The sequence below is a fragment of the Cuculus canorus genome, chromosome 1 (genome assembly GCF_017976375.1).
Source record: "Cuculus canorus isolate bCucCan1 chromosome 1, bCucCan1.pri, whole genome shotgun sequence".
NCBI lineage: Eukaryota > Metazoa > Chordata > Aves > Cuculiformes > Cuculidae > Cuculus > Cuculus canorus.
Genome location: NC_071401.1, coordinates 200,329,609 through 200,347,033, shown reverse-complemented (window position 1 = coordinate 200,347,033; position 17,425 = coordinate 200,329,609). Strand labels below are relative to the sequence as shown.

The following is a 17,425-nucleotide window of genomic DNA, read 5'->3' as shown; positions in this document are numbered from 1 at the left end:
AGAGCCTTGAACAGTATTATATAGTTACATATTCACAGTGCATTTGGATTGTGGTCCCTGAATTAGCTCAGTGGGACACTGTCACTTCTGAAACTCCTTTTGAGTTTTAGACAAGTTCAGGGGGAAATTGCCAAATTGGAAAAGGAGAAAAAAATACTATTTCCAGTTCCGTAAAGAGCCTAAACCAGCCTAGCTTCTGCCTTTGTTCTGCTTCGTGTTAGCATCATCACAGCCACCAGTTTAGTTGTGCACATGCACTTACGAGAGACTGGTAACCTGTGATTTATCCTCTAGCTCTTCTCTTTTGTTGGGAATTTTTTTTTTTAGGTATCAAAATTGAAGCTGCAAGATCACCGGTAAGAAAAGCTATTGTTGATTTATTTAACCTCAAAAGTCAATCTTTTGGTTATTTCTAATGTATGTTTTAGGACTGTATACATTAGAATATGCAGTTTGTAAGCTCAGGAACATTTTCTTTTCATAATGTGTGATCTTTAGTATTGCTATCTTCCTATAGTTTTTGATAAAATAAATTAAATTTAGTTTTTCTTTTGTTGTTGTCATTCTTAACAAAAAAAATATCTTAGCCTGTCAAAATTAGCTGTAGAATTTGCTTTAAGACTGCAGTCTTTCAACCCAGATTGTCTAGCTCTATACTGACTGCAGCAGAGCAGCCCTGGGGAAGTTGTGTGCTTACTATTCAGTTTACAGCTGACAAGAACTGGTATAAATTTGCACTGTCAACTTGTCTATAGCAGCCTGCATTCCCGTATTCTTAAGCATACTGTACACTCAGCCCTGAATTTAAATATGTTTTACAGTAAAGAAAGCGAGCCACCAGATTGGGAGTTCTGCTCAGTATGACTTTATTCACAGAGGTAGAAACAACAGCAGTTTCACTTACTTAAGCTTGCTGAAAGAAAAAAGTTGATAGGCCACGTTTGGAGAGAATGTTAAGAAATCCCAGGAATGGAATGGGCAAGGTAACAATGGAAAAAAAATGGACTTTGAATATCCTTAAAACCATACATCAGTGATAGCCCCCTACCACTCTGTTCGTACTAGCAGAATGCTGGCTGGTTTAGCACTCGTGTATCACTGAAGACGGCAAAAAGGCTGAAGACATACTCGGGGGAGAGCTGACATACTAAAGTCTGTTAGTTCTTTAAGACTTTGTGGATGGGAAAATACATGGATTTTTAGATGATTTCTGCTGTCTAGGCTTTTTTGCAGGGACTGCAGTTGAACAACAACCTGATTTACATTTTCATTTTGGAAACTAAGAATTTTGGCAGAGTTTGTTATGGCCACACGTGCATAGAACCTATTGTCTTGATTTAAAAATGTAAACGTGTCTGAATTCAGTGAAGTCAACACAAAGTAACAGGTGAAATTTAGTTTTGCAAGGGTCTTGAGTAACATTACAATGTATCCAGGATAACTGGTCAAATTCTGTTGCTGCGACAGCCGCCAGAGCTGACTGCTGCTGGTAGCTCTGGAACCTAAAGCTACAGGATTTAGTTTTGACTTGTTCTGAAAAACATTTCAGAATAAACCAAAACACACAGGAACTGATGACAAATTGTGTGCAACATGCTGGATTTAAACCACAGACAATGGTATGCAGTACCTCATTCATCTGGATGAGGTTTTTGAGCAACCTGATCCAGTGGAAGGTGTCCCTGCACGTGGCAGAGGGTTTGAACTGGCTAATCTTTAAGGTCCCTTCCAACTCAAATCATCATGATTCTATGACAACACTTGCTCGGCCTCAAGAGATTAACTATTTGAAAGAAATAATACTTTTTTAAAAAAAACCAGCTTTTGTGAATAATTCTGTAGTCTGTTCTGCAGTTGTTTTTAAAATAACTGCAGTAAAAACTCAGGATTAAAGTCAAAGTGAAACTATTATATTGTTTGCACGGTTGTTCCTGAAAAGGAAAAGGAAAGATGTCGTGTTCCGCCCCACAGTTAAAGATTTAGGACTTCATTAAAACCTGAGATCACATATATATCAAAGGTGAACTCTTAGAGCTCATGATCAAAAGAAACACTAAGTTTTATTAGTGTTCTATCCTTAGTTTTGTAGAAAGCTTTTACAGTCTCTTCTAAGAATACTTCCTTTTCTGTACTTTATGGAAGGAACAATGAAGTTACACAGGCTGCAGGGGTCTACTTGTGACAGGAAGGTACTTCTGAAATACTGTGTCAATTCCAGTAGTAATTGGCACGAAATAGAAAAATAATTTGGGGTTTAATAAACAAAATTCAGTACTTATTATTGTGATATCATCCATTATATCTGTCTTCAGGAGACTTGTTTCTCCTTGATTATGTTTTCACCTGCTGCTAGCTTCTTATATAAACAGTGCAGTTTGTCTAGCCGAGGCACTTCAGCATCAGGCATCAAGGGAATTTCAAAGTCGGACGAGCTCTGGGAGTCTCTCCTCAGTTCTAGATCAGGAGTTCTGGAGCTGTCGCTTAGTTCCATCAGTGCATCTTGAACGTGAACAGTGCTGTCTTCTGCATCTTTCTCACAGTCTTTGCTTTTCAAGTCACAGGCAGCATCAAAGGCACAAGCTGTGTGTTGACCCAGTGGCTTCGCCCTGCTGCTGCCAGGTTGGCTGTCCTTGGCAGTCTCCTGCACTATAGAAACAAGGGCTCTGCTCCCACCTTTGCTGAAGCAGCTGAAGTCCAAGGCATTTCTCTCCTGGGAGGTAATGAGTACAGTGTCTGTTTGGCTATCCCAGCCCTGACTCCCCTGCTCCGATATGTGTGTTGACTGAGAAGAATTTTGGGAGGAGATGTGTGTTGAGTCGCTTACTCCATCCGAATCACTGAAGAGTGACTGCGACCCACCAGCATCCGTTGAAGAAGGGAAATTATCCTCATTTTCAGAGCTTTCTTCTAGGTTGTTACACTTAAAAAATGCATCCCAGCGAGGGACCTCAGCATCAGACTCCTGTTGGTCACCAGTTACTCCATTGCAATTTGATGGAGAAGTGGCATCTGGCTCTTGGGAAAGAATTGGAACAACATTTTTTTCAGATTCTTCATCATCGTCATCATCTTCATCATCATTTGATTCTTCACAGTCCATGAAGTCTACCTTGAAGGAGGTGTAAGTTGTGGGCACTTGGTAACTATTTATGCTCTTACTTATGTTTCCTTCAGCATTTTCAGGTTGACCTGTGCTGGAGGGTTTGCTCTCTTCCCTCTGCTGTTTTGGAATCTTGGGCCTTGCAGAAATTAATTCTGTATCAAAGAGATCATCTTCATCTATCAAAAAAAGAACAGGAGAAAAAAACAACACTAAGAAAGGTTCAGATTTCTGATAAAATTCTGTTGAGAGCAAAGCTGTAATCAAAACTAATTTAGCATAAGAAGAAGAAAAAGTTCTTTAACCCCAATAAAGATTCTGCAGGACATTACTGACAGCGTTTGCCTGGCCTAACAGCACCTTACAGGGAATGCTGCCAGTTGCCGTCTTCATTTACGCTAGCAGGGCTGCATCTGATCTGCTGCAGAGATGTTTATTCCAGGCCTCTGAGGTGTTTTACCAGGACCACCACCCACCAGCACTTCAGGAATAGCCAAAGAGAATGCATCAGGTCCAAAGTTGTCTTCTGGTTCACACGTGGCTTTCCAGAAACTACATACAGTGTCCATTTACAATCGGAAATTAAACAAGGTATAAGGTGCTAAAAAAACAGCATTTTGAGATAAGGAAAGGAGCAATTCCACTGAGATACCACTCTGTCCTCTACAAGGCAGGAGGTGATACAAGTACTGTTTGGAACAGCTTTACTAGGGGTGGTCTAGGACTGTGGGATGGAACTCTTTCTTAAGTACATTCTAAGATGATAAAAAAATTCGCTTTTACACAATTACTGCTCTCTCACCCTCCTAAAACTTGAGTTAATTTATATTTCTCCTTTCCAACAGTTGCTTTGCACAGAGACGAACTGTGGTGAACACTGTGGCTTCTGGCACCTCTGCTTAATCTCAGACTTGCATTTAAGGCACAGTAGCGCCAGCAGAACCTTTACCTGTGTCAGATAAGTCTCTCTTGTGGAGTCTCTTCAGTGTTCCTAAGGGCTTGTACCTGGGCTCCATGTTTCTCCTGTACGCCCTGCATAATGGCTTTAATCTGCGGGGGAGGAGACAGGTGATCAGTGTTTGGAACTCCACAAAAAGTATGAGGGGCAAAAGTAGATCTTGTAACTTTATCTAAGTACACTGCTGCGTGCCTTTGACAGGCACTGCAGCAAAAGCGTTAAAACAAAGGCAGCGACAGCTAGGAAATTGTTATTAATTTATTGTTGAGCTCGGGCAGCTTAAAGGTAGGAATCATTCATTTCTCTATATTTACCTCAAAACGTGCACCATTTGGAAACCACCTTTTAGTCCCTTGCTTAGAGAAGACAAGATGAAAGGGCTCAAAATCTGACTGCAGTTTTATTCAATAACTGTAAAGTATCTCCTTTCTTATTAAGGAGGAAAAGAAAAAGAAACAAAGAAATGAGTACTGCTTTTGTTCAGACTGAGCAACACCACTGCCATCCTGGCGCATAGGAGCGCTTTCTAAGCTGCCAGCACCTGCAGCAGCACAAGAGTCCAGCCCCCTGTGCTGCTGTACGGAGGGTAAGTGTTCAAGTCCTCAGAGAAAGCTTTTTGAAAAGGAAGTTCTGAGAAGTAGCAAAGGCAAATAGAAATAGGTCACAGAATAAAGTGAGATGAATGTGTATTCAGAGTCCACCCAAACAGAGTTTAACCACAGAAAAGCTTCAATACATAGATCTAAGTGGTGTATGGAATACAAACTCAGACTTAGCACAATGTTAGTATTCTTCATACTGAATATAGAAAAAAAATCTGAATTATCAGACAGAGCAAAAGGCAGTGGCTGCTTGAGAGGCTGGGATTTAGAAGGAGCTGTCCTTACAAGAACAGATATTAGATCACCTCCATTCAGCAGCCAGCTGTCACTTACATTTCCATAAGTCTGTCTTCTGTCCCCCCAACTGGCAGTACATTAGGATACACATTCACAGGATGGATGTAGCTCAGGAAATCCTTAATCTAAATTGAAGAAAAGGAGCAGCAGTTTAACAACTTACATGGGCATGTGGTTAAATATTTCACTTCAAGGCACACTGGTCAAAGCACACTCACAACAAGAACTACCAGCTGTCTCTGGTGAAGACCAATAAGACAGCTTTGGTTGTCCCCTGGTGTCCAGCCAGGGTCAACCCACCACAACTGTCCTTACTACTGCAGATCTTTTTCAGGCCTACATTTTTCTTACTGCATTTCAAGTCCCTCGTTGTGCAGATCAGGTATTCCATTCCTCAAAGACTTTCCCTAGAGTCTCCCTTCAGTTCACTTTAAAATCTCATCCCCTCATGTCTTATTACTGAAAAGATTTTTTTTTTTTAATTGTGACAAATCATATCATCCACTCCAAAATAATCAAAATTCCTTTAGTGGTTTTAAATCAATGTATACTCAGTACGACATGCACACAAACCTCACTGTATGAAGAGTGGAAAGAGAAACAGGCTCTGTATGTACTCTCCCCAGTTCTGAAAAAAAGAGGGAGGCACAAATATTAGGCAACCACTCTTCATCCTCAGTCAACAGGCAAGCATAACCTCCTGTTAAAAAGCTCGTTTTGAGATTCAGTTATACAAGCACCAGGCAAGATACGCCCTTGAAACAGCAGGCTTCTGCACGGCCCAAATGCTCACCTCACTATTACATTGGTTTTCTTGATCCTTTCTCCAAACCACATGGTAGAGGGTTTGATGCTGATTATGTGCAAGGGAGCTCCATTTTGGCAAGTCATCCCACAGGGCAGCCTGTTCCCTCGAATGCAGTCATCATCCTGTCAAGTGCAGCATCAAATGAAGTGTTATCCTGACCTTTTTCCCCCACCCCGAGAAACTGAGCAACATAGTATTTAGCCAGACCAGTTTTCATCTCCCTTCTAACTCCATAGCAACAGTCTTTCTTGCTGTGTGTTGATACCATAGGGCAGCTGTCAAAGTAAATCAATCACAGAGACCAATGCCTAAGGTGCCACCTCCAGTTCTACCTGTATTCCCTCAAGTTGGAGCCTTCAGCTCAACAGCCATCCTGGAAAGGGAAGGCCATACACGACAAGCACGCATTGCACAGCTGCAGCGGGCATTGTACCAGCTGCTTTTGATACATGTAAATGACTAATACCTGACTGATCTCATCTTCTGCTTGTCTTACTTCAGCATAGGAAGGACATGAATCTCTTGGGGCAAGTCCAGAGGAGGGCCACAAAAAATGCCTTCCTAATACGTAATCTAAACCTCTCCTCTTTCAGGGCAGTGGTTTTAAGCTGAAAGAGGAGAGGTTTAGATTACGTATTAGGAAGGCATTTTTTCACAAGGGTAGTGAGGCACTGGCAGAGGTTGCCCACAGAAATCATGGATGCCCCATCCCTGGAGGTGTTCAAAAACAGCCTGGATGAGGCTCTGAGCAACTTGATCCAGTAGAAGGTGTCCCTGCCCATGGCAGGGGCGTTGGAACTGGACGATCTTTAAGGTCCCTTCTGACCCAAACCATTCTATGACTATGATTCTATGATTTACAAATACAAGTTTTAAATACAACTAAACCACGTCTAGCATCAGCTAATATTTTTTTTTTTGCCTTTTTTCTCATTTATTTTATCCACCAACTGAAGTTCTCACTCTTCTTTAGGTTAAGCCACCATTTGACCCAAGTCTTCAGTAGCACAACAGGACCAAAACAGCACCTATAACCAGTCCTTCACAGCAATGTTAGCAGAGGCTTTGCAAAATGTTACACACCTGAGGATGTCGACAGGCGTGAATCTGCGTGCATCGATCCGTAGTAACATGGTAGAGGATTTCTGGCATGTTTCTAAACATATCAAGTTTGTTCACATGCACCTACAGAAAGGCAGATTTTACCCTTAATTAGCTCAATGTGTTTGCCAGACTGCAGCTGGAGCATCTGTACAGCTGTGGTTCCGCTCTCAATGAATGCTGGTAGGCATTTAAACAATTACTACTTGCTAATAATGTCCAAGCAGAGAAATGTTAGCCAAAAGCAACTTGGACATCTAGAACAAGCAGAACATACCTCCTCTGCTGAAGAGGATAAATATTCATCAAAGAAAGGCAGAATATATCTGCTAACTACTAATGTAAAATGTCAATGAGAGGGCTTTTATCATTCACAAGATAAAAGGAGCAGTAAACACCAAGCTTGAGAAATGGGGATTAACTTCTCCCTGGAGAGCCCTGATGTTCCAGAATGAAATCAGCTAGTTAAATCATTCTGAGCACAACTGTAGCTTTGTAATTATGGTTAATGAAACCACACACATCTTTCATTCCGTGCAGCTCTATGAACAGCCATTTTCAGCTCAGTGACTGGCCACAACTATTACTGAGCGTCTATTCTAAAGCAACAATTACTGAAATGCTACCTTGATTCCAAGTTCCTCGCTGAGATTTATGAACAAATACTCATATCCATAAGCAGCTTTGCAATTCAGCCACACAACATGATTGCGAGTTAGGGAGGTCCAGCTTCGCACCAACTCTAAGATCCCATTTAAACATTCCTCCTGGAAAATTTAGAAAATGTTTTGAATCATCATGTAAGATAATTTTGCTGTGATGTGGCAAAATGGCATTGCCTTGCAAGATTTACCTAACAAAGAGATGGTTAAATAATTAGTGGCTTCAGGACTTTTCCTCTCACAGCTTATATAGACTTACCCGGCTTGGTATATGATAAAATTTAGGATCACAGAAAGTGGTGTCCAAATACACACTTTGGATGTCTTTTACTCTGAAAGAGAAATGGCATATCAGAGTGAGCGGTGCATCACAGTACTAAGACACACCATTGCTCTCTCTTCAAAAAGAGGCAATTCTTCCTCTTAATTATTGTACAAAGTCAAAAGGGGCTTGTAACTGCAGTATTGCCTGACTGCAAATAGCACAAAAGCATAGAATCATAGAATGGGTTGGGCTGGAAGGGACCTTAAAGATTATCCATTTCCACCCCTTTTCCATGCGCAGGGACACCTCCCACTAGATCAGGTTGCTCAGAGCCTCACCCAACCTGGCCTTGAGCACCTCCAGGGATGGGGCATCCACGACTTCTCTGGGCAACCTGTGCCACTGCCTCACCACCCTCACAGTAAAAAATTTTTTCCTGATATCTAATCTAAATCTCCCCTTCATCCTACTGCTACACCCCCTGAGAGTATATATTTATTCCAGAAAAAAAATGAGGAAAAAGAGTACATTATTCCTGAATTGCCCATGCCTGTGTAATCTTTCCATTTTTTCTAAAACCCGTGAACAGCTGAAGCCCCACCTGGTCCCTGAGTGCAAAAGTTCCATTCTGGCTGCTTCTCCTTTTGCAAGCCTGAAATCTCCTGTGTACAGCACAGTGCCATTTCCACCTTCAAACAAAAACCTGCGAGCAGAAACACTTTGGTCAAACTTAACAATATAAAGCATTAAATGTCAGGTGCTGACTTGTTACCTTGTTTAGAGCAGTCTACATGACTAACATATGATACAATAAAAATACTGGGCTTGATTTGGTCCTGCAGTCATTTCAGATAAACCAAATAATTCAGACTCAATATGTGTGGAAAATAACCTGTGCCTGGGCTGGTGAGAGTTGAAGACAAAAGCCTCAGATTCTGTGAGGGCAGCCCAGCTGCCTGTTGCAGCCAAAGGAACCTATTAAGCATCTGTACCAGGAAGCTGGGCACCTTATTTTTAATGTCATACTTAAGAAATGGATGATTTATTGTTAATCACAGTTTTGTACCTCATTTTTAAGTACAGCTGAAGTCAAGAAAGTTGTTATTCATGGGGCTGGGGAAAAGTAATCAGCCCCCCCAAAGCAACAACTTGTCTGGATGCATCCCAGGCAGTACAATGGTTTTCCAGCTTTGACCAAAGCTGGTGGACTACAGCAGAACTATCTCCAAGTAAGAATTTTTAACTTCTAGTTTTTTCTAGCTAGGAAAAAAACCACAGTACTTAGAATCATAGAATCATAGAATGACTAGGTTGGAAGGGACCCACTGGGTCATTGAGTCCAACCATTCCTAACACTCCCTGAAAGTGTTAGCAAGAATTCTACAGGATAAATTTCTCAGCAGAGACATTTAGAGTACTGAAAGGACATACATGACTGATCCTGGGCAGTGACCAGCTGGTAGAAGCGTCACCTCTATATCTTCTTTCTGGAAGAGATAGCATCATTTTCACACCGTACTAAGTACTGCCCGTACTTTAATTGACATAGTAAAAGCCACACATTATTCCCCACAGCCTCTTGCAGCACTGAATATTGCTTCTGAACAAAGATAAAGTCTCTTCCCTTTCCAACAAACCCTGAAGAGCAATGACGATTCTATCATGCCAGAAGAGATGACTGAATGTTGTATGGTGCTCATGAAAGCAAATCAGCCATAAGACAGTCCTACATCCTTAGTTCCTGGTAAACAAGCATCATGGAAGCATCTTGGAATACGCTTTGCCTGGACATGCTCTACCAGACCTCTAAGTCATGCACTTAAAGCTTGTTAAAATGAACTGGGAAATACAAGGTGAAAAATTATCAGAGAAAGAGGTACGTTGGAGGTCACAAATACTGCGGAAAGATGTTACCAAAGAAATGCTATAATAAGAACAAAGCAGGCAAGAATTCATGTGCACGTCTCGGATAGATACGGAACATAAATTTTAGAAATAGCTTGACCAGTCAGGATCTTACAAGTAAGATCTGTTTCCTGTGCTTTTTAAACATTATTGCTGCCCATTAAAAACACATGAATCTCTTTTTTGTGACTTACCTCACCAGATGTTTCATCTACTAAAGAAATCTGAGTTGGAGTTTCAACTTCCAATGCAACCTGTAACAAAAATAAATGCATTACAGGACTTACTGAACATTTTTTTTCATGCTTACGGCTAACTGTTCATTAGACAAACATCTCCAGCACCCACTGTTGCTAATATCAAGCCTGTAAATCTAAGCCCATCTTCCCATAATAAATCATGAATTTCCATGTCCAATGGGATAAAAACAGCTTTCTAAAAATTGTCTAAAAGTAAAATGGAGATACATCAATTAAGGTGCGCATGCCTAAAAAAGTTAGAATATGTTAGACTTCAAACAGCAACAGCTCTAGTTTCCCTGGCTGGATCATCTGCCTTATTTTTGGATCACTGGAAAGCCAAAGATATCCCAGTCCCAGAACACACATAAGGATCTTGCTACGACAGATATCTGTGCTGCCACGCTTCTCCTCACTGTTCCCTGCTACCAGAAACAGAGCTTACAAATCACACAAAACAAGTATTTCTGTGTTTGTGTAGGGGTGATTAATTTATAGACTGCAATTAATCCCTTATTTTGCCATATACTCTACTAAAACAGAGACCTGCAATATACATGTTCTGTGGCAGTCTGCAAGGTTAGTGCTGCTATGCAGGCTCCTCTCCCATCCTCCTGTTTTGTTTTCTATTTTCCTTTGTTTTAGACAGCTTTTGTATACAATTCTACTGCCCAAAAAAAAGCCGAAGTGAAAAGAAAGTCTCCTGTCATTATCCTCCTTAGGTATAATCTCCAGCTTCTCAGCTGAGCGGTCTTCTCAGCACCTTGGGTTTCACTGCACTAGGTGGATTCACAAGACATCGCATCGCAAATTTCTGGACAGCTCCATGAGATCCATTCAGCTGGTACTCACATTTGGCTTCTCCACCAGAAACAATACCAGTCAAACTCAGAGCTTGCTCGAAAACAGAGACATGTGTGTCCAAAAGTATTTTATACTAAGAATTCAAGCCACTAGCAAGAGCTGATTTTGTAAACATCAATACTAATTTTATCATCTACATTTTCTGAAGCTGAATAAACTCAAGAGAATGATCTAAATTCTGCATACTCAATATTTCTCAGTAATTCTCAGATTTCCTACTGTGGTGAAACAATTGTCAAGTTTAAGATCTAAACTGCCTGAAGAATTTTCCACTGACAGCCGCAGTTTAGCTTCATGAGCATAATTGAGAATACCTCCAGCAGAATTCTTCCCTCATCTTTGATAGTTCAGATGTTAAAGCCAGGAACAGATTCAAAGAGCCTATCATGCACTACATACAAATAAAGGTCAGACTGAAAATCATAAAAACATTTGTCTGGAAGCTGACATTGTGATTACTTCTTTCAGTCTGGTGAATATCAAATCAGCTGTTAATTCATTGCCAGTCACGCTAGAGCTAGAAAGCTTCTTTGTTGTAAGACAAAGCTTGTGATCAAAATATCTGACAGCTACTATCCAATTTAGGCCTGTGCAGCTCATGCCATTACCGGCAGTCACTGCTGGGAGCAGCAGCTGCAAGCATAAATGTATTTTTTTTTGATTATGTTGATATGTGTTAATTGCACTTCAACTTAGTTCCATGGGCACCTCTGGCATCTCTTCCCAGATTAAGATTTTGTCAAATAGGGATGTCAGAACTAGCACTGCCTACTTTCCTTTAACTAATCATACAAACTCCTGCAAGGTATCTCCCTGCAAGGGACCTCTTCTAGGTTACACTCAAAGGATACTGGAAGCAAATGGACACAAGCTTAAAAACAAAAATTAAAAAACCTAACACCAACAAAAAAGCCAGCACAAACTCACCCCATTTTATTTTCACCAGTCCAAGAAGATTATAGGCTTGGAAAATTTGTCACCTGTGCACACTGTGCTCCTTCACACATCACACATGCCTAGGTCTTTTTTAGAGTCCCGAATCATGTTCAGGCTCTAAACCAATCTTTCTGTTTCTTGAGGCTTCACATAAAGCTAGTTCGTCTCCTTCAGCTTCACGATTAAATTAGGATGTTCAACAGAAAAGTCCCCTACTTTCCTTTTTCCTCTTACCCAGATCTACCTCCTAGATCCCCCTAGTTTGAGTTTCTTCAGATATGGAGCTTAAGATCCACACTTACGACCTATTAAAGCAAACTCTGAGCAGTAACTACCCCAAGAAAATAAGTTTCAGCTTGCTTGAAGGGCTTGTCTTTCTACTTGACTAGAAAACTCTCTTGTGTTGACCTGAGGGACACAGCAAAGTCTTCACTAGGTGATGATGTACACTTGTCCAGTAAGATGTGAAAAGAAACATGTCCAATTTCAAAGCCCTCATTTGCAAAGGGAAGGAAATAAGTAGCTACAAGTCATACCCATACATGACCACTAATCACATGAATGTTGCCTCCAAAGAGTGGAAATCAAATAAACTAATAAAATTCTTTGGTGATTTTACACCACTAAAATATTTTCATGTTAGAGATGGTCTGTTTTCCAAAAAGTAATAACAAAGATTATACATGCTCCAAGCTATCTGAGACTTTAAATAAAGCAAAAGGGAAATGAAATAAGAGCAGCAACAAAAAGACATGAGCAAAGTAAGGAAATGAAGAAGCAATACAAATGTAGAGATGGAGGATACTTAAAGCTGAAGTTGAGAGAAAACAATACATCTTGTAGAGGGAAAAATAAGATTAGAAAGTAAACAACAACAAAACACTCTCATATAGCAAGCAGCAAGGAAAGGCACACTCATGTAGGTACTTAACACTGCATCAACACCAACATTTAGACATTTCTGAGGAGGGGAATCTGTTTCTCGCCTCAGATCACTGTTTGGAAAGTGATAATTTAAAAATAAACACCAGCTCACAATGTGATTCTCCCAAAACTTGTATTTCCAGCTTGTCAACAGCAATTCCTTAGTTACCGGTGAGCAGTATAATTTAACTTTCAAGCTGTGAGGAGACAAAAAAGCACAGATGAGTGGGGCTTTTTTTAAATGCAGACAAGGAACAATCTAATGATGTAGCACCTCGTACATAATACATCAAAACATGCACTCGGACCCAGCCCTCGGCTGAAGAGAGATGCAGAGCAGCAAGCCTGCAGGAGTTGTTTTGCCCCAGTCTGAAGCAGAATCAAGGTGAGTTACTCCACCTCATTGAAAAGGATTTTTTTCAACACAGTAGACTCAAAGACTTACCTGTGCATGTCTGTGTGTGTGTATTTTTGTGCAGAAATAAAGAAAGTTTCGGTACATGATGACATGTACAGCACAGGAATGACTTGAGGTGGTCCAGAAGAGGCCACAAAGATGATCAGAGGGATGGAGTACCTCCCACAAGAGGACAGGCTGAGAGAGTTGGAGTTGTTCAGCCTAGAGAAGAGAAGGCTCCAAGGAGACCTCACAGGAGCCTTCCAGTACTTAAAGAGGCCTCCAGAAAAGCTGGGGAGGGGCTCTTTATGAGGGAGTGCCGGCATAGGACCGGGGGTAACGGTTTTAAGCTGAAAGAGGAGAGATTTAGATCAGACATTAGGAAGAAATTTTTTACTGTGATGAGACACTGGCACAGGTTGCCCAGACAAGTCATGGATGCCCCATCCCTGGAGGTGTTCAAGGTCCAGCTGGATGAGGCTTTGAGCAACCTGATCCAGTGAGAGGTGTCCCTGCCCATGGCTGGGGGGCTGGAACTGAATAATCATTAAGGTCTCCCAACCCAAACCATTCTATGATTCTATGACCTTTTCTTTTTCTATAAGCACCAAAGCCTCTTTCAGACATGCATGATTTCTGTGGAACAGGCACTTGGGCACTTAGCATTCAGCACAACATGGAATACTTCCTATAAAGCCCGGCTTTTGAACAGTGCACAAAGGGACCTTGAGGAGCAAAGGGGAATTCTCTGCTCACATTTGAGGCGCTGTAACGTATAGTCTAATAAAGTAAACTGTGCCTAGGAACTGAGCCACAACCTCTCTGGGCCCACTCCCATGTTGGACCATTTCCATGGCAAAAAAGAAAAGGTGCTCCTTGCCCTTTCGTTATACACTTTCAAGAAAAGTCTGGCTTCAACTTCTCTACCCTCACCTGCACACAGTGACACAGCATCATCCTCCCTTACAGCTGAAGACATCTACCTTCCAGCCTCTCCTGACACATCACATGCTCCAGCCCCTGACGAGTTTGGTAGTCCTGCTCCAAGACACCAGTGTTGTTTCTTGTCCAGGGGAGCCCAGGACTGGACTCAATAGTCCAGATAAAGTCTCACAAATGTTGATGAGAGGGGAATAACTGTCTCCATCAAAGTGCTGGCAACCTACTTGCTCATACACCTCTGAGCACAGCTGCACTCCTCAGCACAGGGATACTCCCAGGAAACAAAAGAGCCAGGATCCTTAAAAAGTACAGAATCCTCATGAGATTCAACAAGAGACCAAAAGCCGGGATTCTCCCCTCTGCTCCACTCTGTTGAGACCCCTCCTGGAGTACTGCATCCTGCTTTGGTGTCCTCAGCACAGGAAAGAACGGTCCTGTTGGAGCAGGTCCAGCAGAGGCCACAAAAATTATCAGGGGACTTAGAACAGCTCTCCTATGAGGACAGGCTGAGAGAGTTGGGATTGTTCAGCCTGTATAAGAGAAGGCTCCAGGGAGACCTTATAGCAGCCTTCCAGTACTTAAAGGGGGCTACAGAAAAGCCAGGGGGTGGCTTTTTGTCAGTGAGTGCAGAGACAGGACAAGGGGCAGCAGTTTTAAACTGAAAGAGAGTAATTTTAGATTGGGCATACAGAAGAAATTTTTTATAATGACGGTGGTGAGGCACTGGCACAGGTTGCCCAGAAAAGTTGTGGATGCCCCATCCCTGAAGGTGTTCAAGGCTCGGTTGGTTAATGCTCTGAGCAACCTGATCCAGTCAGTGGGGGTTGGAACTAGGTTAGCTTCCAACCCAAACCATTCTATGCTTCTGTGACTCCACAAACTCTCACAGTTTTCTCACTCTGTTCTCCTTACCCTGGGCTTTGGACCTGCTCAGGGCTCCCAGCACCACACGCTACCATGCAGGGCGAGGCACCCCACGCCCCTCAGGCCCCGCTCCTCTCCCACTTCACATACTGGCCACGCCCTCATTTACCCAGCCCATTCATGTCTCCACTCCTTCCCATCAGGCCCCGCCCCCACCTCTCCCTCAGGCCCCGCCCCCTTACCACAGCCCACCCCGGTGACACTTCTCCCGACTGGTCCCACCCCCTTTATCAGGCCCCGCCCCTTCCCACAGACCACGCCCGTCTACCGCCTCAGGCCACGCCTCTTCCCAACAGACCCCGCCTCCTCCTCTCAGGCCACGGCAGCGCTCCCAACAAACCCCGCCCATCTCCACTCAGACCACGCCCCTTCTCAACATACCACGCCTGTCTCCATTCCGACCCTGCCCGCCTACCATCAGACCCCGCCCCCGTTGACCCCGCCCATATCCCAAAGGCCACGCCCCTCAGACCAACGCATGTATCCTCAGGTCACGCCCATCTCCAGTCAGGCCACGCCCCCTCAACCCACGCTCCTCCCAATAGGCCACGCCCTCTTCCTCAGACCACGCCCCTCAGACAACTAATCTTCCAACAGGCCCCGCCCCGGCCGTACCTGCCTTCCAGCCGCCTTCTGAGGGCGGGGGCGCGCAGCCCCCTCATGTGATCTGCGGAGAGAGGGCAGCGCGGTTGTCACTCAGGGGAAAAGGGGGTGACTAGCGGGAGGAAAGGACGGGACGGGCCGTCGTCGCGGGGACGCGCGCGGGGCTCACCCTTGTGGCAGTGCGAGAGGAAGTAGGCGCGCGCGCGCAGGTTGTCGTGGTCGAAGCGGTCGATGGACACGGCCGGGTACTCGCGCACGCGGCCCCCGAACCGGCTCATGGCGGGCTGCTGCGGCGCTTCCGCCTTCTCGGCCAATCGCGAGGCGGCTCAACTTCCGGGTCAGCCAATCATGAGCGCAGCGGGAAAGGCGCGGGTCGGTTGCCTAGCAACGCGGGGAGATGGCGGTTCCGCCTTCTCCACCAATCGCGAGGCGGCTCCGCTTCCGGCCCAGCCAATCAGAAGCGCGGCGGGAGGGCAGCGGGGGCGGTTGCCTAGCAACGCGGGGCGGCCGTTGGCGCGGGGAGGTGGCGGCGCCGTCGCGCTTAGCAGTCCCTCTCCGACCGCCCTGGGGAGAGGCCGCGCTTCGCTTCCTTCCCATCCAGGTGGGTCACCTGAGCGCCGGGGGAGCAGGGCAGGGTGACAGCGGGGACTCAGGCCTGGGATGAGACTCCTGTTTGAATCACAGAGTCGGTACGGTTGGAAATCACCGCTAAGATCATCCGGTTGCCAGCCCAGCGCCGCCAAACCCGGTCCCAAAGTGCCACCTCGACACTTCAGGGAAGGAGACTCCTGCTTCCCTGGTTTCACGGTTTGGCCCCACCCGGCTAAATTTTGGCGGCTAAAACTGATACAAGGAGTCATTGCTATTACAAAAGGTGGACTATTTCAATTTAGGGTAAAGTACAGTTAGGGTTCATCTAAGCAGTTGTGTTTTTTGAAAGTCTGACCCTCTGATAGCTTGTTTTCGTTCTCTCAGAGCATGTTTTCTTTTATTTTTTTTCCCAGACACTTCATTATTTGAAGATGATAATCCCTTGTGTGATATAGAATCATAGAATCATAGAACAATTTGAGTTGGGAGGGACCTTAAACACCATCTAATTCCAACCCCCTTGCCATGGGCAGGTACATCTCCCACTAAATCAGGCTGCCCAAGGCCCCATCCAACCTGGCCTTGAACACCTCCTGGGATGGGACACCCGCAACTTCCCTGGGCAACCTGTGCCAGTGCCTCACCACTCTCATCATGAAGAAATTCCTCCTTATGTGTAGTCTAAATCTGCCCCTCTCCAGTTTATACCCATTGTCCCTTGTCCTATCCCCACAAGCCTTTATGAATGGTCCCTCTCCAGCTTTGTTGTAGCCCCTTTCAGGTACTGGAAGGTCCCTGAACAGGTGTCTCTTCTGTAATCACCTCTGTTTGGAGCTTTCTTTCTACCTCAAATCCGATGTCAAGAAGAGAGCTGCAGCCAGCTCCAAATTAACAAGAGTTTTGACTGTTGCAAAGTTTCATAAAATCGAAATTAGACCTTGGAAATTAGTAGAATATGAGCAAGATTTCTGGGAAAATTTATATATGTGTATGTAAGTAGGAAATATATTATGTAACCAACTCTTACCTCGCTGCACGTGATTGATGGAGATCACCCCACATGTTGCCCAGGACTGATAAAGGATGCTTGCTTTCTAAAACTCCAAAACAAGTCTTAGAGAGTTTTTTTGGCTGGCATTTTCAGTATCAAAACCATGCAGTTTGGCTGCCAAATCCCCCTCCCTACCACCCACAGGGAAAGGGGAGAGGGAAATCAGAGTCAAAAAAAGACTTGTGGGTTAGAAACTAAACTACAGCTTTAGTATGATGATAATAATAGTGAAAATAGTTAGAAAGTAATAAAATAT

General features: G+C 43.8%; 1 protein-coding gene across 2 annotated transcripts; it reads right to left on the bottom strand.

Moving 5' to 3' along the window:
• Positions 1-133: 133 nt before the first annotated feature.
• Positions 134-15,827, bottom strand: DCLRE1C (DNA cross-link repair 1C). 2 transcript variants are annotated; one of them, XM_054057175.1, is made up of 14 exons: positions 15,697-15,827; positions 15,540-15,591; positions 12,774-12,858; positions 9,893-9,952; positions 9,225-9,280; positions 8,395-8,496; positions 7,788-7,860; positions 7,493-7,633; positions 6,849-6,950; positions 5,751-5,887; positions 5,531-5,585; positions 4,994-5,082; positions 4,050-4,150; positions 134-3,279 (listed from the first exon to the last, which is right to left on the bottom strand). In XM_054057175.1, the coding sequence occupies exons 1-14, from the start codon at positions 15,803-15,805 to the stop codon at positions 2,309-2,311; spliced, it is 2,133 nt and encodes a 710-aa protein (XP_053913150.1). In that variant the 5' UTR covers positions 15,806-15,827; the 3' UTR covers positions 134-2,308. The 2 variants fall into 2 exon arrangements, with proteins under 2 accessions (XP_053913150.1, XP_053913141.1); XM_054057166.1 differs by lacking the exons at positions 15,540-15,591; positions 15,697-15,827 and adding an exon at positions 13,107-14,495.
• Positions 15,828-17,425: the final 1,598 nt, after the last annotated feature.

What these genes read in the sequence shown, in the direction of transcription:
- DCLRE1C (XM_054057166.1), bottom strand. Translation starts at nt 13,384, where the DNA reads ATGCCGGCACTCCCTCATAAAGAGCCCCTCCCCAGCTTTTCTGGAGGC. An exon ending in AAAACCAATGTAATAGTGAG is followed by an intron (nt 5,586 to 5,750) that starts GTGAGCATTTGG and finishes TCTTTTTTTCAG; the next exon opens with AACTGGGGAGAGTACATACA. An exon ending in GAGAGACTTATCTGACACAG is followed by an intron (nt 3,280 to 4,049) that starts GTAAAGGTTCTG and finishes TTTTTTTGATAG; the next exon opens with ATGAAGATGATCTCTTTGAT.